Source organism: Lissotriton vulgaris, chromosome 1_1 (genome assembly GCF_964263255.1).
Source record: "Lissotriton vulgaris chromosome 1_1, aLisVul1.2, whole genome shotgun sequence".
NCBI classification, from domain to species: domain Eukaryota; kingdom Metazoa; phylum Chordata; class Amphibia; order Caudata; family Salamandridae; genus Lissotriton; species Lissotriton vulgaris.
In genome coordinates, this window is record NC_141685.1 from 901,473,509 (window position 1) to 901,498,131 (window position 24,623).

The following is a 24,623-nucleotide window of genomic DNA, read 5'->3' on the forward strand; positions in this document are numbered from 1 at the left end:
AATGTAGTAGTTTGAAGGCCAGGTGGGACATAGACTGACACTAATGTAATGGTTCGTCCCTCCCAGGACCCGGTGATACCTACATAATGGCCCCTGTCATCAGTCCAAGTAAGATCCATGCTAAGGGGGAAAGTGTTTTTCAACATTATACCCACACCTCTCGAACTCATTGTGAACCCAGCATGTGCCACCAGCTTATATACCAATCTGCACATAGCTGTACATGAGCTTTCTATCAAATGTGTCTCCTGAAGCAGAACAATGTCTGGGGCTTGTTTCCTGATATGTTGCAGAACTATGCTGCGTTTAACTTTGTCCCCAAGCCCGTTGACATTCCAGCTCAGAATTCTGTCACTCTTATCCCACTGCGTATGCATTGAATCTAATGGAGAAATCAATAGCCTCAGTCATGCCAATTACAGTGCTTGTTGATGTAACAACTATAACAAAAAACAAATAAAAAAAACCTCCTCCCAACAACCCCTGTCCCTGCTTCCCTGCCCATTGGACTTAAAACTGCCATTCTAAAGTGGCAGAGTGCCTGTCGCCCAACTTCTGTACTATATATAGAAAAAGGGGGATGCGTGGTGCCCCGTCGCTCCCCGCCCCCCACCTAGAGCAAAGTTTATATCTCTGCAAGGAAAAAGAGTGTCATTGAGTGTTCTGGCTGCCAGGTTAAATGCACCCCTGTTACCAGTCACATAATCTTCCATCTGGCCCATTGACGGTTACTTCCTAGTCACTCGCGACATCTACGGAGGCCCGGTGCATCGTGAATCACCACTTGCCTCCTTCATAGATCTGGAGCTCTTGCCCCCGATAGTGCCATCCTGGTCTCATGCTTTCCGAGTTTCCAATCAGTTTGCCGCTATCTCTGGGTGATCAAAGAACCAGGCCTTCCCATCTGCTTCCACGAGGAGTTTGGTGGGCAAGAGCATTGCGTATTTGAGGCCCTTGTCTCTGAGCATTTTCTTGACTCCCAAACCGGATCTCCGTTGTTTCTGGACCATCTGGGTGAAGTCCGGGAAGAAGGTGACTTCAGCATTCTCGAGCCTGAGCGGATGACCCACTCAGGCGCTTTGAAGTATTGCATCGCAGTCTCGATAGTTGAGGATCCTGGCCAGGATCGGACATGGGGGGCCCCGGGTTTCGGACGACCCCAGGGGACTCTATGAGCTCTTTCAATTATGAAGATGTTACTCAGGCCTTTGGGTTTGAGATGTCGAAGGATATGTTCCTCCACGAACAGATCCAATGACTCCCCTTCCGCCTTTTAGGGAACCCCTAGTATACGCACCTTATTGCATCTAAGGTGCTCTTCATAATCGTCCAGCTTAGTTTCTGCGAACTTTCGGAAAGTCTGAAGTTCGCCGATATCAGTCTATATTTGTGAAGTGTCTTCGATTAAGCTGTTAGTTTTGAGTTCCACCTGTTCAAGACGTTCATTGTTTTTGTTGAGATCTGTGCGAATGAGATTCACCTCAAGAGTTGTGTCCATTTTGTGTTCAACTGAGGTTTTTATATCAGCTATAGCTTCCATAACGTCCTTCAGGGTGGGCTCTTTGTTCGGGCTCCCATTTTCTCCAGTAGTTTTATGGTTAGGCGAAGGCTCCAGCACTCTCTCTTTGGAGAATGCGTATTTGTCCAGTTTATTGGATTGCACTGTTTTGAATTCCCGCGTGGTTGCCATTTTAGATTCTTGCAGCGCAGCACCGCTCCGCTCGGCGAGGCTCCCAATCCAGTCCGAGAACTCCACAAAATGTTGCAGGTAATCAGTCACTGCAGACAGTCTCACTCGTGGCACTATTTTCGGGATTCTTTGGCCGGTAAAAATCTCGGCACCGGGCCCCACCCTCTTCACACCAGCCCACTGATCCGTCGTGCAAAGACTGCCAGTCTGGTTCCTTGCCCAGGGACCGTAGCCTCGCCTTTCATAGCCACAGTCAAATGTCTTTGTGGGGGGGTGTTTTGGGGCGATCGACTCGGATCCAGGCCTAGAGTCCTGCCGCCGGCATCACCACGCACGCCCAACCTCTCGTCACTCAATGTCCCAGCGTTTCCTTGATCAGCAGGCCGCTTGTTTCCGAGGAGGATATTTCAGCCTGGAACGCAGCTAATATATTTTTTTTTAAGCTTATAAAGGGCGCGGCTACCCCCGATGGGGGTGTCCCGGCGCTGCGGACAACCGACACCAGAGGGATTCAGTGAGAGGGGCCGTTCTTTCGGCTGTGAACTCAGATCACTTTCCGGTTGTTGATTTCCTCTGCAGATTGATCGGATGAGTGGTTCGGATATGTGGGATAGGCTGGATGCTCCGGAGCTCTACAGAACAGCGGCCATCTCGCTACGCTGCGTAGCCACGGCCCTTTCTCTTGATCATCTTAATCCTCTTTTTGGCTTTTTCAAGTCTGTGTCTGTCATACCCCTTCTTCTAAAACAGGCCATCTTACTGTTAAAACATTCCTCGAATTTGGGGTCTTAACTGCAATTACGTCTCGCCCGAATAAGTTCACCAAAAGGGTTGGCCCTAATCTGGTGTGCAGGGTGTGCGCTGGAGGCATGGAGGACTGCATTGCTTGCAGTAGTCTTACGAAATAGTCTACTGTGGATCTGGTTCTCCCTGATATACATTTCTGTGTCCAAAAAGGTAATACTCTTATTACTGTAGTCAAATGTGAACCTGATATTGTATTCATTGTTATTTAAGTGTGCAAAGAAGCCCACAAGATACTTGTCCATACTATAAGGCAGTCATCGATGTATCTTCCCCAAAATAGGATTGAGACACTCCACTCTGTGCCTCAGGTGCCCCAGATCCACGTCTCCTCGAACCAACCCATGAAAAGGTTGGCATACGAGGGAGAGAATCTGAAGCCCATGGCTATTCCCTGTTTTTGCCGATACCACTTTTCCTTAAAGAAGAAAACATTGTTATCAAGGATCAGTTCTATCATATTGATCAACATTTCAGTATGGTCCCATGCCCCGGCCGATCTGGTGTTCAAAATGCTTCTAATTGCATGTAGACCAAAATCTCTCCTGATACTGGTATGCAATGCTGTCACTTCCAATGTCACAAAGGTCATGTTTTCGTCCCAAGTCAAATCTGATAAGGTCCCCAAAATGTGCTTGGTGTCGCGGATATAGGAGGGTAAGTTACTCACCAAAGGTTTCAAATAGATATCCACGTACTCGGAAATCCTCTCCGTTGGCTCATCATTGCCCGATATGATGGGTCTACCAGGTGGGAATGGGAGGTTTTTGTGGATTTTGGGGAGCATGTAAACATGGGCGAATTTTGCGAATTGGCGATTCGCGAATTTGCGGATTTGCGAATTGGCCATCCGCAAAATTTGCGAATTCGCGGATGTTTTTATTTTTGCGTGTTCGCGGGTGTTCGCTGTTTTTTTTTTTTGCCTGCTTAATCACTGCCACCCTCTTGTTTTTTATGCCCATCTGCCCTCTGTCCCACTTTTGTGCCCTTCTGCCCTCAGCCCCACTTAGATAGGCGCCGGCAAGATGCCAAGGCCATTCTAAAATAGCTAGAAATAGCTTCAACAGGAAGCACTAATAGATAAAGTAAAGCAGGTGCTCCAGTTTAAGGTCAAATTAAGTTACACAATCATTAATCACCCCATGTTTGGGGGTGATTAATGATTGTGTAACTGAATTTGAGCAGCACCTGCTTTACTTTATCTATTAGAGCTTCCTGTTGAAGCTGACTTTTGTAACTATTTTAGAATGGATCTGGCAGCTTGCTGGCGCCATTCTAAAAGAGTTACAAAAGTCAGCTTGAACTTTTGACCCAATCCCCGTTCGTGGATTTCCGTTCGCGGATTTTGCGGGAAATTTGCGAATCACGCGGATTGCGAATTTACCAAAAATCTGCGAAATCCGCGAGCGGAACGGATTTTCCGCCCATGCTTAGGAGCATGTAAACGCACGGGCATCCAGGGCGATCTACTCTTAAATATGTTACCTTGTCATCATCCAGTAGGCCCATTCCTTGCCATTGTTTTAGGTGTCTATTAATGTGGTCAGACAGTATCCACATTGGATTCTGATGAAGCTGTTCATAACACTCACTATCACCAAGTTGGGATAGAATCTCTTGTTCGTAATCAGTGCTTTTCATGATGACTATATTGGTGAACAACCGTTACAACAAAACTTATACAACGCAGTGCCTTTACAACGCGGTATTTACAACGCAAACCATTACAACGCATTGCGCTGGGGGCGCTCTAGGATAGGGAATAAGTTTAATTTACTATCCAACACCTTCCCTAGTGTCCACGGGGACTGGTGTTGGAATAGTAAATTAAACTTTTCACTATTCAGCACCTCTAAGCGCTATGCGTTGTAATGAATTGCGATGTAAAAACCGCGTTGTAAAGGCATGCGTGGTAAAAGCATGCGTTGTAACGTCATACATCCACTATATTCCCCCTTTGTCTGCTTCGCGAATGGTAATGCTATCATCCTCCATCAAATTTTCAAGGCTTGCCTTTCCCCATGTGTCAAATTGTCAATACTCTTGCTAGGTTGTCTCTTCTTATCAATTTATCTGTCAAAAGCAAGGTACATGTACAATGCAGATCACAAGCGCATTTAATGTGAATAGGTCATTGGATTACTCCGCTGGTCTGAAAGGTCTTGTTGTATGGCAATGTAAACTACAAAGTAGATTAGAGCATGATACAATTTCCCCAGCCTTTCAGAGGGCGCTAATAGGGTAGGATGACCCAGTGGCAAGGGGCAGTGCTGTGCAGCAGGCATGTGGACTGCTAGAACCATCAGGAGAATTCGAGCTTGAACCTGCAGATTGCAACACAGGTCCCGCTGCATTAGAGGGGATCACCTGTACTTTCTTTTCAACTTGCCAGCGCAGATAAATATGATTAAATAGCGATGGAGAGCTGCACGTGTGGTCATTCTTTGCTCTAGAAATACAAAAGCATTGGATCCCTGTACTGAATGCAGACACAGGTCTAGTGGCTAGTGGATTAGCCACCCACTGTAAGGGTCTGTGTTTGACCTCATGGTCATAGGTTCAGATCCTGGCAGGCCCACTCAGCCTTTCATCCTTCTGAGGTTGATAAATAAGTATCATTAAGTTAGATATCAATAAACACCTGATAATCAGTGCCAGCATATCTCTGGGTGAAGTTACGCTCAAATACACATGTTATGTTTATCAGAGTCAAGGTCAATCACAATTAGCCACCTTTCCTCCTCCTGCGGTAAGGACAGGGAACACATATAGAGGGTAGCAGCTGCCAGACACAGCTCTGAAATAGCAAAGCACGGTCTGAAGCACTAGGTAAAACAAATTAGTTCACTAATGGTCCAATTTTATAGAGTTTAAATAAAAAACGGATCCCCCCTAACCAACTTAATGAAGTACAGAGACAGCATTTTACAGTACACTCTTGGTAATGGCATTACCTCATCGTCCCTCCCTCGCTTCCCTTCCTTACAAAATTGAGGCATCCCTGCCTCACCAGACACCCGTACCCACGTGATTTGTCACGTGGGGACTATATATAGCCCCCAGCCCCCTCATACCTCCTGTTGTTTTCTGTCTCACCACTGTGAGACGCGCATCCCACGCGCTGGCCGTTCTGCAGAGCTGCGATCTTTTCTGCTGTTTTGAGGGCTTCTCCCTCTCTTGCTGTTGCCATCCTGGGTCTGGCGGCGCCGACCTGGTGTGCGCGAGCCTTCCCCACCGCGTTTCTGGAGTTGCGGTGCACTTCTCGGCGGCTGGGCGGTCGGGTTCCGGGTGACGGAGTTACCGGCCCTGAGTGGCTGGGGCTGTGGTTCCGGTTCGGAGGGCCGGAATGGAGAATGCGGCTGGCGGATGTGCTGTGGCTTCTAGGCTGGCTGTTTCCGATGCTCCTTTGCGGTAGGGGCCTCGTTTGAGGTCGTTTTTGATACTTTTTTGATGTTTTTGTGATTGGTTTCTGTTTCTACGAGGCTTTTTCATTGGTTGCCTCGTGTGTCTTTGATTCTATTGGATTTTTCCCGGCTGGGGCTGTGTTGCACGTTATTTAAGGGCTTGCCTCGGCTGTTCTGCCCTGTCAGTTTCATTATGGCTAAACGGACTTGAGGGTTTTGTCTTCCTCTGATGATGATGGTGAGGTGCCTGTCCCGGCTCGTCGGACCAGGTCCCAGGGTCCGGTGGATTCTTCTGCCCTCCTGTCTGCTTCTGAGGTGCAGTCCATGATTGAGGCTGCTGTGCTCTGGAGGCGAGAGGTGCTAAGCCAAGGCGCAGGTCTTCTCGTGTTGCAGGGGGTCCGGGGGACTCTCCCTCTGAGGACTCATCTTCTTCTTTGGACTCTGCCATGCCTTCTACGTCTTCGGGGAAGTTTGTGCGTAGGGAGGAGGTGCCTGCTATTCTCCAGCACATCAGGGAGAACTTGGGGTTTTCTCCTTTTGCTGCTCCCATGGTGTCAGAGGACATTTTTCCCCAATATGTTAAGCCTCCTGCGCTCGCTATGCCCTTTCATGGCCGCATCAAAGACTTAATATCGGGGGAATGGCGGGACCTTGAGCGCGCCTCTGTTCCTCGCTTTTTACAGAAGCTTTATTCCCTGGAGGAGGGGGAGGTCTCTCTTCCTCACTCTGTGAAGGTGGATGCCATGTTGGCCACTCTTATTGGTCGCACTTCTATTAATCCTGAGGATTGTTCGCCTTCGGATGCCACGGATAAAAAGGTGGTTGGTGCGCTGAAGAAAGCCTTTTCCGCTGGGAATTTGTCTTTGCGTGCTGGCATCTACTTGGCGTATGCGGCGCAGTCTTTGGTGTCTGACTTTGGCAAGCTGGCCACGGCTATTCAGGAGGAGGAGGACTGCTCTGGCTTGCTTGTCCACATGGAGCAGCAGGCTAAGCTCTTGGCTGACGTCTCTTCGGATGTACTTCGCTCTGCGGCCATGACCTCTGGCTCCTTGGTATTGGCTCGTCGGAACTTATGGATGCGTGACTGGAAGGCTGATTCTTCGGAGAAGTCCTCACTCCTTAAGATTCCCTTTTATGGCAAGTTGCTCCTTGGTGACCAGTTGGATAGTATGGTCACTAAGGCCTTCAAGGACCGTAAGCATGCTCTGCCTTACAAGGGCAAGGTGTCTGCCTCTGGTTCTTGCAGTTTTTGGAATCCGGCTCCTTCCTCCTCCGCGTCTTTTCAGTCTTCCCGCCAGTCCTCCAGGAACTTTTCTGCTCGTCAACGCCATTTCAGGCCCAAAAAATCTTCGGCCTTGCCTGGTCCCAAGCTTCCGGCGGATTCCTTCAAGAGGAAGTCCTGACGTCGACTGTGTTTCGCCCGCAGGTCCTGTGGGCGGGAGGCTGATGTCTTTCCTGGACGCTTGGCGGCTCGATGTAAGGGATCACTGGGCGTTGACTATTATCAGGATAGGCTATCTTATAGACTTTGTTGCCGTTCCGCCCGGCTGGGGCACCATCCTTACTCCTGTCCCCAAGTCTCCATCCAAGAGGGAGGCTCTGCTGGAGGGGGTTTGGGATCTTCTGTCGAAGAAGGCGATTGTTCCGGTCCCGCTGGCTCAGCGGGGTCTGGGATGTTATTCCATTTTGTTTCTGGTCCAGAAGGTGTCAGGGGGATTCCGGCCGGTTCTGAACCTGTAGAGAGTGAATGGTTGAGTTCGGACCGTCCACTTCAAAATGGTGACTTTGCAGTCCATCATCCCATTGGTGGGGGTCCGGGACTTCATGACGTCTATCGATTTACAGGACGCCTACCTTCACGTTCCTGTGGCTCGGACTCATCAGCAGTTTCTTCGCTTTGCGGTTGGTAGCTTCCACTTCCAGTTTGCGGTTTTGCCATTCGGGCTGAAGTCCGCCCCTCAGGTCTTCACCAAGCTCTTGGCCCCTTTGGTGGCCCTGGTCCAATGTCAGGGGATATATTTGCATCCATATCTAGACGACTGGTTGGTTCATGCTCCCTCTTTCCAGTTGACTCTTGATCACACAGACTTGGTGCTGGCCGTTTTGAGGGGGCACAGCTTTCTTGTCAATCTGGGCAAGTCGTTCCTTGTTCCTTCCCAGGATCGTCTCTTCATTGGGGCCAGGTTTCGGACAGATTTGGGAGTGATCACTCTGCCCGAGGCTCGGGTGGCCAAGATTCAGTCTCACATCCTGTCTCTTCTGTCCGATCCGGTGCAGGTGGCGGCACGTTGGCTGCAGGTTGAGGGGGATATGGCTGCCACGGTGTTTCTGGTTCCTTGGGCCAGATTTAATTTGCACGCTCTGATGGCTCATGTTCTGGCGCATTGGTCTCCCCATTGCCTTCCCCTCTCTTCTCCGATCCCGGTTTCCCCTCAGATCAGATCTTTTCTGGGTTGGTGGCTGGTTCGGGGTCATTTGCTGAAGGGTGTCTCTCTCTCTCCTCCGGCTACGGTTGTGGTGACCACCGATGCCAGCCTCTCGGGTTGGGGGGCCTGGCTGGGGGTTCATCAGTCCAGGGGCTTCTGGTCTCCCGCTTAGAGCAGGATGTCGTCGAACTTGAGGGAGTTGGAGGCTGTCCGTTTGGCTCTGTTGGCCTTCTCCCAGTTTCTGCAGGGTTCCGTGGTCCTGGTCAGGCCGGACAACATCACTGCCATGGCTTACGTCAACAGGCAGGGGGGGACGAGGTCCTCTTCTCTAGCCCTAGTAGCGAGGCGGTTGTTTGTTTGGGCGGAATCTCATCTGTTGGCGCTCTCGGCGATCCATATTCGGGGGGTGTCCAATTCCCGGGTGGATACCCTCAGCAGGGCCATTCCGTCGTCTGTGGATTTCTGCCTTCGTCGGGAGTTGTTTGTGGCTCTGACGTTGCGTTGGGGTGTTCCGGTGGTGGACCTCTTTGCGGATGTGGGAAATGCCTTGGTGTCCCGGTTTGTCTTCCGCTGTCGGGAGGGGTCGGCCTGGGCGGTGGATGCTCTCTCCTGCCCTTGGCCCCGCGGGCTTCTGTATGCGTTTCCTCCTTTCCCCCTTCTTCTCCACTTCCTGCTCCGGGTTCGGTCCTCGGGGGCTTCTGTTATTCTGGTGTCTCCGGCGTGGCCTCGTGCCTCCTGGTTTCCTCTCCTGGTGGAGTTGAGGTCGGAGGTGGAGTGGTTGCTGCCTCTGTCTACTCCCCCTTTGGTCTTCCCGGCGTTTCAACAGGATGTTCTGGGCCGGATGCGCTTGGCGGCTTGGAGGTTGAACGCTTAGGTCTTCTGCGACGAGGGGTTCCAGCTGGTTTGACCTCTACTCTGCAGGCGGCTAGGTGCGCTTCGACCAACAAGTCTTACCTACGGCACTGGCGTTCTTTCAGTCGGTGGTGTCTTGTCAAAGGTTTGGACCCCACTTCCTCTTCTTTGTTTGAGGTGATGCTGTTTCTTCAGGAGGGTGCTTCCTTGGGCTTGAAGGTGTCTTCCCTTCGTTTGCAGTGGGCTGCGATTAGGGCGTTTAGGAGCTCTTGGGGCAATCTCTCGGATTCTGAGGGGTTGGTCAGTCGCCTTTTTAAGGGTTTGGGTAATGTTCTTCCTACCCCTCGGCGGCATTTTCCGACCTGGGACCTGTCTCTGGTCTTGGACGCCTTGATGTCATCTCCCTTTGAACCGTTGGTATCTGTGGAACTGCGCCTGTTGTCCTTCAAGACTTTCTTTTTGGTGGCCATTTCGTCTGCTAGCCGCCTGGGTGAACTGGGTGCTCTTTCTTCCGAACACCCTTTTTGTCGGGTATTTGATGACAGGATTGTGTTGCGACCGATTCTTTCCTTTCGTCCTAAGGTGGACTCTCAATTCCACAGGGATCTGGAGTTGGTTCTTCCTTCCTTTTTTGGTTCCCCGTCCTCGGAGTCTGAGGTGCGGCTTCACTCTTTGGATGTTAGGAGGGCTCTCCTGGTCTATTTGGAGCGGGTCGCTCCTTTCCGCCTCTCAGATTCCCGTTTTGTTAATTTTGGTCCTGTGAATAGGGGTTTGCGTCCTTCTACTCCTTCCTTGAGTCGTTGGGTTCGTTCTCTGATTTCTTTGGCGTACAAAGAGGGAGGGCACCTTTCTTCTTTGGGGGTTCAGGGTTGTTCCACTCGCTCCATGGCTGCTTCCTGTGCGGAGGTCCAAGGGGCTTCCATTTCAGAGATCTGCCGGGCTGCCACCTGGGCTTCCCCGCTGACCTTTGCCTCTCATTACAGGATTGGACAGGAGGTTGACTGTGCTGATGTCTTTGGACACAGGGTTATTTCCTGAATAGTGGTTTTTCCCTGGTCTTCTGTGTTTTTTGATAAACCTGTTTTTTGCATACCTTCTTTGGTTGTCCTGTTTGGCTTTGTACATCTCAATTTTGTAAGGAAGGGAAGCGAGAGAGGGACGATGAGGTAATGCTTCAATTACTTACCGGTAATTGCATTACTCTGAGTCCTACTCCCTCGCTTCCCTTACTTGCATCCCTCCCTGATGGTCCAGGCCAACCTTTTGGTATGGTTTCGATCTATGTGGTATTACAGGAGGTATGAGGGGGCTGGGGGCTATATATAGTCCCCACGTGACAAATCATGTGGGTACGGGTGTCTGGTGAGGCAGGGATGCCTCAATTTTGTAATGAAGGGAAGCGAGGGAGTAGGACTCAGAGTAATGCAATTACCGGTAAGTAATTGAAGCATTACTGGCCTCTCTCATTAAGGTTCCAAACAAGTTAAAATGAAATGGTAACAGAACAAGCCAAGAGCTCTAATGTAAAGCACATAAATGTAGCACATCGCCTCAAATGACAGTAGGTCGTGTATACTGACGGCTAGTCTTTATGCGAACAATATAGTGTATACTGGTACTTGTAGCTGCACTTAACAGGGTACGGAGGGCCTCAAATCCCAGCAGGCAAAGTATGCACCTTGGGGCATGGAGCTCAAATGACCGCCTTTACAATGTGAACAATGATGGGCAAAGCCAATAGGTTTGGTATTTCATATAGCTACAGGACATAAAGTAATTATCAGATGCCCCTGCATAGCGTATAGAATGTTGGCAACAAGGACTTTTGCTATGAACTGTTAACCAACACAGGTTTTACTCGCAGGCGATCAGGACCTATTTATTACTGGGTCTGTTGGCACATCGGACTACAGCTTCCACTGTACGGATATGGGGTCTACCTCTTCATCACAGTTCAAACCCCGTTGGGTTCTCTCAGCCTGTCATTCCCCTGAGGTTGTTAATATGAGTATCATTGAGTGGGATATAAATATACTTCTGCTATTCAGCGTCAACATGCCCACAGGTTTACCCGCCAGGATCTCAGGCAAATGCCACTTGCGCAGGGAGGATAGATGGTGATTTCAAAAGGGGGAAGGACAGTGGATGGCTCCGTCAACACAAGACTGACAGTCTTATGCTGAGTAGAATGTTTTGTATCAGTCATTACAATATCACTTGCTGAGGCCTTCAGTGGCGTGTAGTCAAAACACTATTGAGGGCGAACTTGAGGCTATGCCCCCAAACAGAATAGGCTATAAAAGTCTCTGTTTGCACGGGTCTGGTGCTGTCAATCTCCTTCCATTTTACGGTCTATGAAATGGCAAAGTGATATCTATGAATCGAACGGGCACTCTCAGCAATCTCAGCAGTCAAAGCTCAAAGATTAAGCACAGTTCTTACAGCCCTGAAGTGTGTTTGAAGCAATTAATTTAACACAGCCAAAACAATTCTAGGAACTCACTGGCAGATGCGCTATGGACAAACATTTACTAAATCCGGACTTGACACAGTAATAATTGTTCACCATAGTTTGTCAATAAAACGGTCTCTGAAAATGTATCTGTCGTTTCAATACAAGAGTTGGTCTCTGTAAACGAGCGTGTGACAGCCTAACAAATCGAAGTACTTACTTACTGGCAGATGCACCTAAGACAAATGTTAATGAAACCATATGGACACATTATTTACTTGTTTGCCATAGTTTATCAATGAAACGGTCAATGCAAATGTCATTTTCAGTACAACAGAAAATGTGCTAAACAAGTGCGTGTTACAGGTTGCCCGCCTACCGCCACTGCAGCTAGGTGGGTTGCTTAAAGTTGTCATCCTAAAAGTATGCTTGGGTTCCAAAGTTTTGGGGAAACTGGGTTAGAGCAACAAGGACACAGTTAGAAACATTCAGCATTTCTACAAGTTAAAAAAAGGCAAGTAATCTGTAAATATGGCTCTCCTCCTGCTCTCACCATCCCACTAGCTCCGCATTGGGATTCTCGATGCTTAGGCATTACATTTGCCCATATCTTGGGATTGGTGCACATAAGACAAACATTCACTGAAACTGGATATGACACATTATAAATCTGTTTCTCATAGTTTTATCAAGAAAACAGTTGGTGCAAACATATTGGTCATTCCAACAGAAATGATAAATAAGCAAAAGGTGCCCGCATTATCGCCATTGCAGCTCGGCGGGTTGCAGACGTTTGTCAGTCTAAAGAGTGTGGTGGGGTTCCAAAGTTGTGGGAAATATTGGGTTACAGCACAAAGGTTACAATTTATTGGGCATTCAACATTCCCATAATTAATGAAAGTAAGTAGGGTTCTCACCATCCCAGTAGCTTTTCCACTCACTTGTCTGCATTCTGGTATACATCAGCAGAGGCCTGGCTCTGGGCTACTCACACGAGGGTGGGGACACCAGCATGGCTACTCAGCATTTAAAGATCGCAGTCAGACGGTTACTGGCTTGCAGGCTGTGATCATATGAAATGAAGCAGAATACTGTAACAGATGAGTGTAGCTAACAGGTTCCTGCATTTTAGATAAACCCCTGAAGCCCGTCAGCTGGGGGGTGGGGGTTACGTCAGTTTGTCATTTCCAAAAGTTTGCTGTTACTCCAACAGTGTGGTAAACAAGGGTTTGGAGCACACATGCTGTCGATTACCAAACACATTGAAATCATATGTAAAAAGGGCTGGTGATTTTGCTCATATGTTTACGCCATGTCCTCAAATCCAAAAGCACTGGCAAACTTCTTTGTCACTATGGTTTACCCTTAGAAAAAGCTGTCTATGGGCTATAAATAAATGGTATTACAACGCAAACAATTACAACGCATGCTTTTACAACGCGTTTTTTACATCGCAACTACCATTACACCGCATGATTTTACAACACATGCCATTGCAAAGCATTTTTAAAAACTACCGTTACAACGCATTTCATTACAACGCATACCATTACAATGCATAATACTTTTAGGGCAACAGTAGGGTAAGTGTTGGATAGTGTAGGGGTAACAATTACTATTCCCACTCCAATGAGTGCAACAATAGGTAAGTGTTGGATAGTGTAGGGGTACAAATTACTATTCCCATCTACCCCAAAACCCATACCCACCCTAAAGCTAAAAAGTCTCTATTGCTTACCTTATAATGCATTGTGATGGTATGTGTTGTAATGGCACGCGTTGTAGTGACATGCGTTGTAAAGGCAGTTGCATTTTGTAACAGCTGTGTTGTAAAAGGAGTTCGATGTAATGACTGCATTGTAATGGATGTTTCCCATGAGCTACATACTCGGGGGTGGGGGGCCTGCATGGCCACACAGCACTGGAAGATCGCAGTCAGACTGATGGGTTTGCAGGCAATAAGGTCTTGAACATAGCAGAAGAATCAGAGTACCCTTAGGGGCCCTCAGGTCTAGGTTTAGGTGAGGGGGCTCACCTGGTGTCCCATAAGTACATGAAACAGCTTAAATTTGATACATGTCATAGGACTCCTATGGAAGGCAGGGCATGTCTCAGGTGCTAGCTCTGTCAGTGGGGAGGGGAGCCGTTGGTCATCAGTCTCCACACCGTCCCCGCCCAAAGACCCACCCCGGGGGTCCATATTTCAGTTGCTGGTGCAGCGTGGACATCAGTTTTGAATCTCGAATTTGGGACTCGCCAAGTGGGGGGGGGTTAAACAAGGGCTTAGTCAACCCTCAAATGTAACTACACATAATTGCACACAGTGCTCATATATTATATCACCCAGAACTGTGGTTATGAAGAGAGCAGTAGGTTGAAATTCTTTATGGGGTAATATTTCTTGCTGGCGCTGTACTCCCATACAGTTGGAGGTCAGCGGGTAGCGATTTAAGCATTGTGTGGGCCACAAACAATAACTTGTTACCAAATATACTGATGGCCTTGGCGGTGAATTCCACTATTGTATTGTAATTGTATTTATATAGCGTTTACTACCCCTGATGAGGCTTCAAAGCGCTTTTTCGGTGAGTAGCTTAATTTGAATTAATGGTTAATTTGTATAGTAAAAATATGAAAGTATTTGAGTGGTGGATATGTTAATCAGTTAGTTGGATTGAGAAGGATATGGGAGGGAAGGATACTACGCTTAACAGCGAATCCTAAAATCGGGGTCTGGGCGATGTGGGGAAAATAGAGGGCTTAGCCAACCCCTAATCAGAAGGCCCATGTTGGCATGAGACATGGACTGATACATGCCAACGCCCTGGGGTACCTGAAGGAGGACAGGGTCACCTGCCGGAGGTGGGCAGGGACTTGTTGTTTTTGGGCCTAGGTGAAGCTCTGGTAACAGCGGGTTGTAAGTGAAGAATGTTGATTGCCTTGGTGGGGGGAGGGGGGCCTTGAATGTGATGGCTGCACATCCAGAGCTGTGGCGGAGTTACAGGGCGATCTGGAGGCAGAATCGTACATAGGGGTACCCTCTTCAGGAGCACAATAGGGGTGTATACGCCAAACAACCCAAGGAGTCTGTACGGCAGGCCTCTGGAGGAAAATGACAGTGCCCCGCTAGTATTTCAGGGGGTTGTAATCCTTAGCAATGGGGGGGCTTGCCTTGACATGCTCTGCCCCTAAAAAGGTGTGAGTAATGGGTTGGACTGGTGGTCCATGGTACTTAAAGGGGATACTCGCCACAAAATGGTATCACCGATTGGGTTGGCCACAGTGCAGTTGGCTCATCAGGGCAGCTTAGATCAGTCACAGCTACCTGCCCTTGGATCGCCCGTACGTTAACCCACCACATTGGCATATAATTCTTATATGAAATAAACCTGCAGCAAAAGGTTTTCCAAAAAACATGTCTTGTGTGTTTATTTTATTTCTGTGCATGCTATGTTCTTCATGTGGGGTGAGTTTGCCTATATTTGCACTATGAGGCTGCCCAAGGCAAACGCAGTGGGCCCATTCAAGAGGACGGCCACCCTAGTGCCACATTAGGCACATCAAGTCTAGTGGTGGGGACCCCCCTGGGAGTCCCCAAGTCCGGCGCTGGCTACACGTCACTTCCAGCACAGCAGAGGGTGGGGTAAAGGTACTTATACCTGCCCCCGCCCATTGGTCCTTCCTTTTCATTGTCCTTCTGGTGATGCCTTCTCCCTTCCACCGCATACCCGGCGTGCTGGCTAGGGTGCGTAGCTAGGGAAGGAACATGTTTACCTGTTATTTTTGTGTTGCAGGTGGAGTTACAGGGTGATCTGGAGGCTGAATGGTACATAGGGGGACCCTCTTCAGGAGCACAATAGGGGTGCAGAAGCCAAACAACCCCATTAGTCTTTATGGCAGTACCTTGGAGGAAAACAACAGTGCCCGCAGTTGTAAGCTTGAGCAACTGGGGGCTTGCCTTGACATGCTCCGCCCCTAAAAAGGCGTGTATAAAGGGATGGACTGGTGGTCCATGGTATGTAAGGGGGATAATCCCCACAAAATGGTAGCACCGTTTGGGTTGGCCACGGTGAAGTTGGATCATCAGGTGGCCAGGACAGCTTAGGTCAGTCACCGCTACCTGGCCTTGGATTGCCGATAAGTTAACCCACCACGTTGGCACTTATTTCTTGTATGAAATAAACCTGCAGCAAAATGTTTCCAAAAAACATGTCTTGCGTGTTTATTTTATTGCTGTGCATACTATGTTCTTCATGTGGGGTGATACTGCCTATATTGGCAATATGCCTATTATCGCTGATAGCAGCTGAGGAGATCTTACAGCAGCTGCTCCGTCCTCCCCAAGATGTCCAGGCCGCAGCTGAACGTAGGAGGTGAAAAGTCCACACCGACACCCAGACAATCTTGGACCGCTCTGAAAAGCTGGTGGCAGATGCTGGCTACAGCTCCCATTCGTCACCAATGAAAAGAGGGGGTCCACGCACGCAGCAAAGGTAAGTCTTCCAATCGCCTGTTCTCTAATTTACTCAGCCCCAGCATTTTAAACTGTCACCCGTTTACACCCAAGCGCCATGCCAACCCAACCAGGGCCGACTTTAGCACTGGTGGTGCCGCGTGCGACAATGTTTGTTGGAGCCACCCCAATGACCACCTCGCCATGGATTCCCTCACTACCACAATTTGACAATGGCCCCCAAGTCTCCATAACCACTGTCTCTTAGATTCATTTAGATTTATAACACCTCTCATACAATTTTAAGATGTCAGAACACTTTACATCACACATTCGTTGCACAGAGACAAACAATATATAGGAAAGGTTACGTAAGACAGAGGCCTACAAGGAGTAGGAGTTACAGGTCATCCCTACTGGTAGGCAATATAGTGAGGGCTTTACTATAAACATAAGGAGTTTTCATTCCAAAACAAACATACGCTAGGAGCACCCACTCCAGAGCTAGCTCTCTTTGATAAAACAAAAACCACTCCATGTCACGGAGTAAAGAAAGTCTGGGCCCTGAGAGTACACATTTACACGTTATTCACAGTCCACAGCTGAATCCAGTCTGGGCAACTTTAAGCGTTTTGGTCCACCCCTCTTGGGTGCTTTCAAATTCAGAAACCAGAGAAAGAGATGCGCTTTCAGTTCATAAAACACCTAAGTATTATGACAGTTGCATTATACGTTCATCAAAATCAGTGATACAATCAGTAGATCTGGCTGTGAAAATATAGCTTTTTTAATCACACTAGCAATGCTTGGTATTCACTGATAGACTGAAGGATTCCATGTTCATATATATTGTCTATAGAAAGTCATTGGATCAGGAATGTGCACAGACAGAAAATATAATCACTCCCTTGTTTGGATCTAACTGTAAAAGAGCAATGCCTTCTTCAAATAGACCTGAGTTGTGCACAGAATCAAATTGGCTTTTCCCCGCTACACTGGTAAACATTTATTGAGATGTGTGTCAGATTCCTGTACATAACATCTGTGTATCAAAAACACTCAGCTCAATATAACGTGCTGTCCCAGTCCGTCTAAATACACAATGCTAAGCCAAGATCCCACTTTTTCCCATGATCATAAATTGGGGACCCAGTATCACAAAGTGCAGCCCCATTATGAAACAGTGATCATCCAATATACAGCAAAGGCTCAAATTCACATACCATACTATCATCACCCAATACCCGAAAGTGCAGGGACCGCATAACGCTGACCTACAACACTGTGCACACCTAACAACACACACTGATGGCCAATGGCCAATGCGCATAATTCCTAATCTGTCAGATTCGTTCTGAGGATCCTTTGGTATGGTCTGGTGTGGCCACTCCATAGAAAAACAACAATCTGCATTAGTATCACAGTAGTAGCAGAAGGTTAGGCAGGGCTGGCTTAAGACACACAGGGTTGAGTCAATAACATGCATTACTGGCAAAGGACATCACAAAAAAAATGATGGACGGAGTGCTGAAACTTTTCAAACACTGACCCCCAGTCACAGATCTAGGTTAAATCCATCTTTCTGTTGCTCATCATGCCACATTATTTTGGACCCAGCCATATGCAAATCAGTCTTGACCCTGCTCCCGATGGGAACAGTCTGGCCTGAATTGCCAGGCCAGTTCCTTCCTGAACCAGAAACAAGCATCCTGGCACCAGGTTCAGGGTATCACCTCATATCAGTCAGGCTAGCTTGAATTCAAGGCACCGCGAGCAAGGAACGGGATAATCACAGTTAATATAGCAGCACAACAAGCTGATGGACGGAGTGCTGCAACTTTTCGAACATTTACCCTCATTCCAGATCTCGGTCAAATCCATTGTCCTTTTGCTCACCATGACACTCCAGTTTGGACCCAGTTTATGCAAATCTGTGTTGACCCTGCTCCTAATGGGAACAATCCAGCCCGAACCACCACACCGAGTCCTCTCTGGACTGGAATCAAACTCTGGGACCGGTTTCTGGGTATCAACCCTCATCAGCCAGACTAGCTTGAAACCAGTGGCACAGCGAGCAAGGGACCAAGGTCTAGTTATATCCATCCCACGAAAAAATTCTGCGCAAACAAACGGTGGACAGAATGCTGAACAAATCAAACACTCATGCGCAGTCAAGAGATCTGGGTAAAATCCATTGTTCATCGTGCCACAGTTGGCACATTATGCTTCTAGGTGCTATATCACAGCTAATTCCTTAGAAATTCATAAATCCAGTTCTACGGATTGTTTTTTTTGTGTCTTTTTGGTCTTGTTTTATTTATTAAATTCCATTCTTTTTTCTAACCTGTTGTGGGATCTTTTTGTGTGGTAATTTCACTGTTCTACTGTTTGAAGTATTACACAAATACTTTACACACTGCCTCTTAGTTAATCCTGACTACTCAGTACCAAGCTACCAGGGGATTGAGAACAGGTTAATTTGGGGGTTGCTTGTGCCTTACCCTGACTAGGGGTGTGGTTGTTGCTTTACCAGGGATCACACCCCAGTTAACCAATTTCTAACAGATAGCAATTCACATCTCCTGTTTGGGGTTTACGGTCATCGCTTCCTCTAACCTTTCCAGACAATGGGCATCCAAAATGGAACCCTCAGGTCTTCATGGTATTTACCATACACAGTCACAAATACATCCCAGCATGAACACACAAGTATCACTCGCTGTCCGGCACTAAACACAATGCATGGGGATCAAAGGTGAGCTAAGTACACAGTCACAGAACTTTGCATGAGTAAGCAGTAGGCAATGCTCCTACAAGATAGTTAAATAGATCTGTTCACACTTCTGGCCACCACTAAACACAAAACGGGTATGCTGCCACCACAGTGCTCTTATCACTTAACTCCATGTAAGGTATGAAACCCTCTACCACAATAAGGTCAGAAATTGGTGGCAAGCATAACAAGACTGTATTATGAGGCAGGCCTAGGTCATGGAGCTCACACATGATTCATGTTCACCCATGACCAAAAATCAGTACCAGGGATCCAGATAGACATGCAGCTGGGGCACTAAGGGCGGGGTGGCCGTCCATCACCATGCAGATGACTTTTCCATCCCAACAGCCTATAACAACAATAGTCTTCAGAAAACGCTAAACAATGTGTAGGAAGTAATCCCTGACACATCATAGGGATTCATTTACACCCTGTTTTGTAACCACTAGTCTTTTCCTTGTCAGTGGTGTGCTAAAATATAGAGCTTTTTTTATATCGACCTACAAAACTACTGAATCAAGTATATGGTCAAAAGCTTTATCCTCAAGGTAAATATGTAAAGGTAAGTATTTATTTACTGTACTTAACTCTAGACCTATGCACCTTGTTGACCTTCTGAATTCAATATTTTTATAGATAGAAAACTCTTGTGGAACTGTTTTTTATCTCACTTTAGTAGTTTTATGAGAAATGACTCGGACATAACATAAGCAAAGCAGAAAAGTGAGTGTGGGACATGGGTCACAATCATACTTACCACGACATTGAGAACTTTTTGGATGCCGTCTTGTGGGCCGTTCTTGACCCTAACTTGCACTTCGATGGGTATTTGCCCCAGTTCCAGTGGGATCACAACATATGGTACAGCTAATGTTGAATGCCCCGGAACGGTCACCGTTGCTCTGTAGCCCTTGGACCTTGTGGCCAGACTGCAAATGTTTTCATTGTACTGGAAGAAAACAGAGGCCTGCAGGAAAGTATGGGTAGAGTGTTAGCAGTGCGTACAATGCTTGCAGAAAACATAGGAGAACAATGGCTGAAGCAATGCAAATGCATTGTGGCAAAGCAAGAGATACATTACAAAATGTACTGTAGCTAAGCAGGACAAACCTAACCAAATGTAATTTAGCAAAGTAGGACAAACATAACCAAATGTACTGTAGCAAAGCAGGACAAACATAGCCAAGTGTACTGTAGCAAAGCAGGACAGACATAACCAAATGTTCTGTAGCAAAGCGGGACGAACATAACCAAATGTGCTGTAGCAAAGCAGGACAAACCTTTCCAAATGTACTGTAGCAATAGTAGGAAAGCATGATCTGCTTCTTATAGTTACCCCCACTTTTTGCCTGATGTTACACTGTTTTGGCAAGTTTGACTGGGATCCTGCTAATCAGGACCCAGTCTATATGCTTTCTCCTTAAAATGTTACGTCATGTACTTTGGTATACTCCAGATCGGATACTGGGTTACCCTTGTAAGTCCCTAGTGCATGGTACCCATATTCCCAGGGCATAGGTACTCCAGAGGCCTCCCATGGGCTGAATCATGTATTATGCCACCCATGAGAGGCCATGCAAAATGTAACTACAGGTCTGCTACTGCAGCCTGTGTAAGCTGGTGCATGCACCACTTACTTTTGATATAGGTTCACTATATCTATAGGTCACTATACTTAAAACTTATAAGTCACCCCTTTAGCAGGCCTTAACAATCCTGAAGGCAGGGTGCTGGGTTTTACATGGGAGGGTCCCCCTGCATGAGAAGAGCCCCTCTGCATCCTTCGGAGACCATTCTCCGAGGTGCATAATAACCTTGCCGTAAATGCTATCTTGAAAACGGCTGAAACAAAACATGTTGTGTTTAGTATCAAACACCTTGGAATCATACCTCCACACTGGTAACCAGTGTGGAAGGTATGATTCCACCCTTCTGAAGCGAGCTTTGTGGGGTCACTGGTCTTTCAGGTGCCAGCCTTCTCGACCCTGTCAGCACTAAACAGATGCTGCAGACCAGAGACACATTTTAGCCCCCCTGCTGCTGAGCCAAGCTCGAGCAGAGGAAGGCAGCACAAAAGGCATACTGTCACAAGGAGGTGTGACCACCTCCCAGACAGGATTTAGTGTATTGGGGCTGGGTGGGGGCACTACCAAAGTGCCTGAAAGTCTGCACCTGGGGCACATTTGGTGCCCCTGTGCATAGTCCAGCTCAAACCAGTTCTGGGAGCCGTTGGCTCCTGCTCTGGTGCGAAACTGGACAAAGGACATGGGAGTAACCTTTTCTAGTATCCCCTTGTTCCTATAACAGTACTTTTGACAGTGATGTATTGTATGTAGAGGTATATTGTTGCCAACTATGAGAAATGTGGCTGAGACATGATGTTTATGATGCACCCAAGGAGAATGTTAGAACCTAACGTCACTGCCTATTGCAAATTATGATATGGATGTCAAGCTGTACAATTACGTATTCCTGTTTTTTCTGAAAAACATTACAGATTTCTTTTTTTTAAAAAGGACATGGGAGTAACCTCCCCTCTGTCCTGACCCTCTCCTCGTAGGGTCCCTTGAATCTGTCCAACCGTCTCCCGTGGGTACCTAAGGGCTTATCTGGCTGTAGGACTTTAGATTTTACGTGGACAAGATTCTGCAACAAGAAACCACTGACCATTGACCATCTGGACACTCTGGACTTTGCTGGACTTCGACTGGGCCCTCCTTCGTCTCCCTCTCTGTCCAAAACTTTGTCTGTGCCCTTGCACCATACAGACTTTGTGCAGGACCTGTGGAGCATTAAGGACAACTGAAAAAATCTCCCTTGGGGTGAAGGAGTCACTCCCCTGCATTCACAGGCACCGAAACACAACTGACCGGTCTGTTAATCCAGAGTTCCTGCAGACTCCGAAGGCTCCAGCAACATAGGAGGTGGCTTCCAAAGTTCCTTGAGGTAGATCTATCCTCTCACTGAGTTTGAGGCCAGTATTCCTCGTGGGGACTGCATAACCCGAACCCCTGTGCACCGTGTACTTTTGCAAGTGCATATGATTGTTGGCAATTCCAGAGCTTGTGCATTGGACTCCGTGTAATACTGACCCCAAGCAGTATTTCCAACAGGAACTTAGGCCTTCTCACACCGAGTGCTCCATGGGCCGGTACTTTGTGATCTTGCTTAAGGTCCCTTTGCGACTCGTGGTCCTTTGGCCTCTGGGTACTCCTGAGGGTCATTTTGAATTCTGTTGGGCTTTCCTGGTTGCCTCAGACATGCCCTGACTCCTCATTGCTTTTTGAGGCCCCTGGACCTTGCTGGTCCACATCGTACCTTCTTGACCTTCCTGTTGGGTTGCTGCTGCCATGGCTTGTTGGTCTTCCAGCCGGACACTAACCCCTCAACACTCAACATCCTTCGTGTGACAGCTCGCATCTGGCTCCTGGTCATCGTCAACATCTCCTGGTCCTCGTGGCTGCAGAGTCTAGCATCCTTTCTTCGCACCTGAAGCACCCGTTATCGGTGGGCATTAGTTCACTGAGCCCCTGGTCAACCTGAATTGACCCAGACTCTGTCCCCTCCGCTTTCAGGTTCCTTCCATCATGAATCTACCATTGTTTTCCAACCGACACTTTCTTCCTTCCCGGCAGCAGCTCTTCTTTGCAACCCTCCGATGAAAACGGCACCACTCCAAGCCTATGCACCTGGCTGCCCTGGGATAGGTAACTCTGGTACTACGGTATCCACAGGTGGGGTTGTTCTCTAACCTCCTAAGTTCCAAAGGGTTTCCTCGAAGTCCACCGAGGAGGGTGCTTATATTTTAAATTGGTAACTGCGACTTCCCAATAGAATTGTACGGCACCCGCGGTCGTGTTAGCACACTGCACGCACCCGTCCTCCGTAGGCTCCCTTTTTACTCACCTTGAGTGGTTCCTTGGTGTCCCAGTGATTCTACGTGTCACACGTCAATTCTACAGACACTGTGTTGACTCCAGTCGTGGTTCTTATACCACTATTTTAGTATACGGTCTGGTCTCCCCCTGGATCCCACGGTGTATTGTACTACTTACAACTGTTTCTTAGCTAAAGTATTGTGTGTTTGTGTTGTATCCTCATGTAGAGGATACTAGAGTGTTACATAAATAATTACATATTTTTATAACTACTGTGTGTTTCTCCTTTCATTTAGTTAATACTAAAGGTGAGATTCTGGTAAAACAAGCTGCTTTACATTCCTTAAAGATTAAGCCTGAAGGCTGCTCTCCACAGCTACCACTAGGATAGCTTTCTAAAGGTTATCTTTGACCTCATACATCATAAGGGTCGCTTTGACTAGTGCAAGGTGCCCATGTTAATTAGTGGACAGCATATACCAGGACAACTTCTCACAGCAATGCTGGACAAACATAACCAAATGTAATGTAGCAAAGCAGGACAAACAAAACCAAATGTTCTGTAGCAAAGCAGGACAAACATAACCAAATGTACTGTAGCATAGCAGGTCAGACATTACCAAATGTACTGTAGCAAAGCAGGACACACAGAATCAAATGCACTGTAGCAAAGCAGGGCAAACATAACCAAATATACTGTAGCAAAGCAATACAAACACTACCAAATGTACTGTAGCACAGCAAGACAAACATAACCGAATGTACTGTAGCAAAGCAAGACCAAGATAACCAAATGTACTGTAGCAAAGCAGGATAAACACAATCAAATGTACTACAGCATAGTAGGACAAACATAACCAAAAGTACTGTAGCAAAGTACGACAAACATAACCGAATGTACTGTAGGAAAGCAAGACAAATGTAACCAAGAATTAAAATTATATTCAGGATGGGACTACAAAGTGGCCCTTTGATGCAGCCAGTCTCCACACTTTTCTCAGTTTTTGATTGTTTTGGAAGACTTCATGGTTGCCCATGGCACTATGTCATTATCCCACAGTGCTTTCACTGAGTCCCAGGTCTCTCCTTGGCAAACAGGTAGTCCACTTGATCAGCGCACACCGGCCTATTTTCTTGGTGTAAGTGGGCAAATATTCTTAAAAGAATACCAGGTGAAGTTGTGGGAATACAGAGGGGCCGATTCACAGAACTAATCTGAGATAAAATCCTAAACGTACTACTTTTGGTACTCACAGAAGGCATTTAGTAGTAGTAAAGTTAGGACTACTACTAAACTGAGACAAAATCCTAACTTTATGACTTTTGGTATTCACAAAAGGCATTTAGTAGTAGTAATACTTCTAAATGCCTTCTGTGTACACCAAAAGTAGTAAGTTTAGGATTTCATCTCAGTTTAGTAGTAGTAAAGTTAGGAGTCCTAACTTTACTTCTAGTAAATGCCTTCTGTGAATACCAGGAGTAGTAAGTTTAGGATTTTATCTCAGATTAGTTCTGTGAATCGCCCCCAGAGCTATCTACCCATGTTTCCACACATTGCCTCGCAAGATGCCCTAATCAGTGTCTTACTCGAGATCTGCCACAAGGTGGCCCTGTACCATAAGTGAAATAAGAGCCAGATTAGGTAAAAGGAAGCACGCATACCAATGCCCTATAGTTACTATGACATGCTTCCAAGCTGCTCTTTGGTGTGGCCTGCCTTCACACTGTCATTATGACGGATGTCAGTAGGCAGGTGCAGCACTTTAAATCCAGTAGCTGCTTAGTAAACACCGGAATATGGATGAATGCAGGTAAGTAGACAAATAAATCAATATAAACTAATTTTGTTGCGCGGCATGCATCGCCAAATGCATCATGTTCATCAATA

General features: G+C 47.3%; 1 protein-coding gene across 3 annotated transcripts in view; it reads right to left on the reverse strand.

The window, feature by feature from the left end:
* Window positions 1-24,623, reverse strand: part of LOC147748145 (complement C3-like) — a 1,551,795-nt gene that overhangs the window by 603,572 nt on the left and 923,600 nt on the right. For all 3 annotated transcript variants that reach the window (XM_086959014.1, XM_086959019.1, XM_086959009.1), the window contains exon 21: window positions 19,615-19,824. In XM_086959014.1, the coding sequence (XP_086815140.1) occupies window positions 19,615-19,824 (210 nt within the window). The remainder of the gene's footprint in view (window positions 1-19,614; window positions 19,825-24,623) is intronic.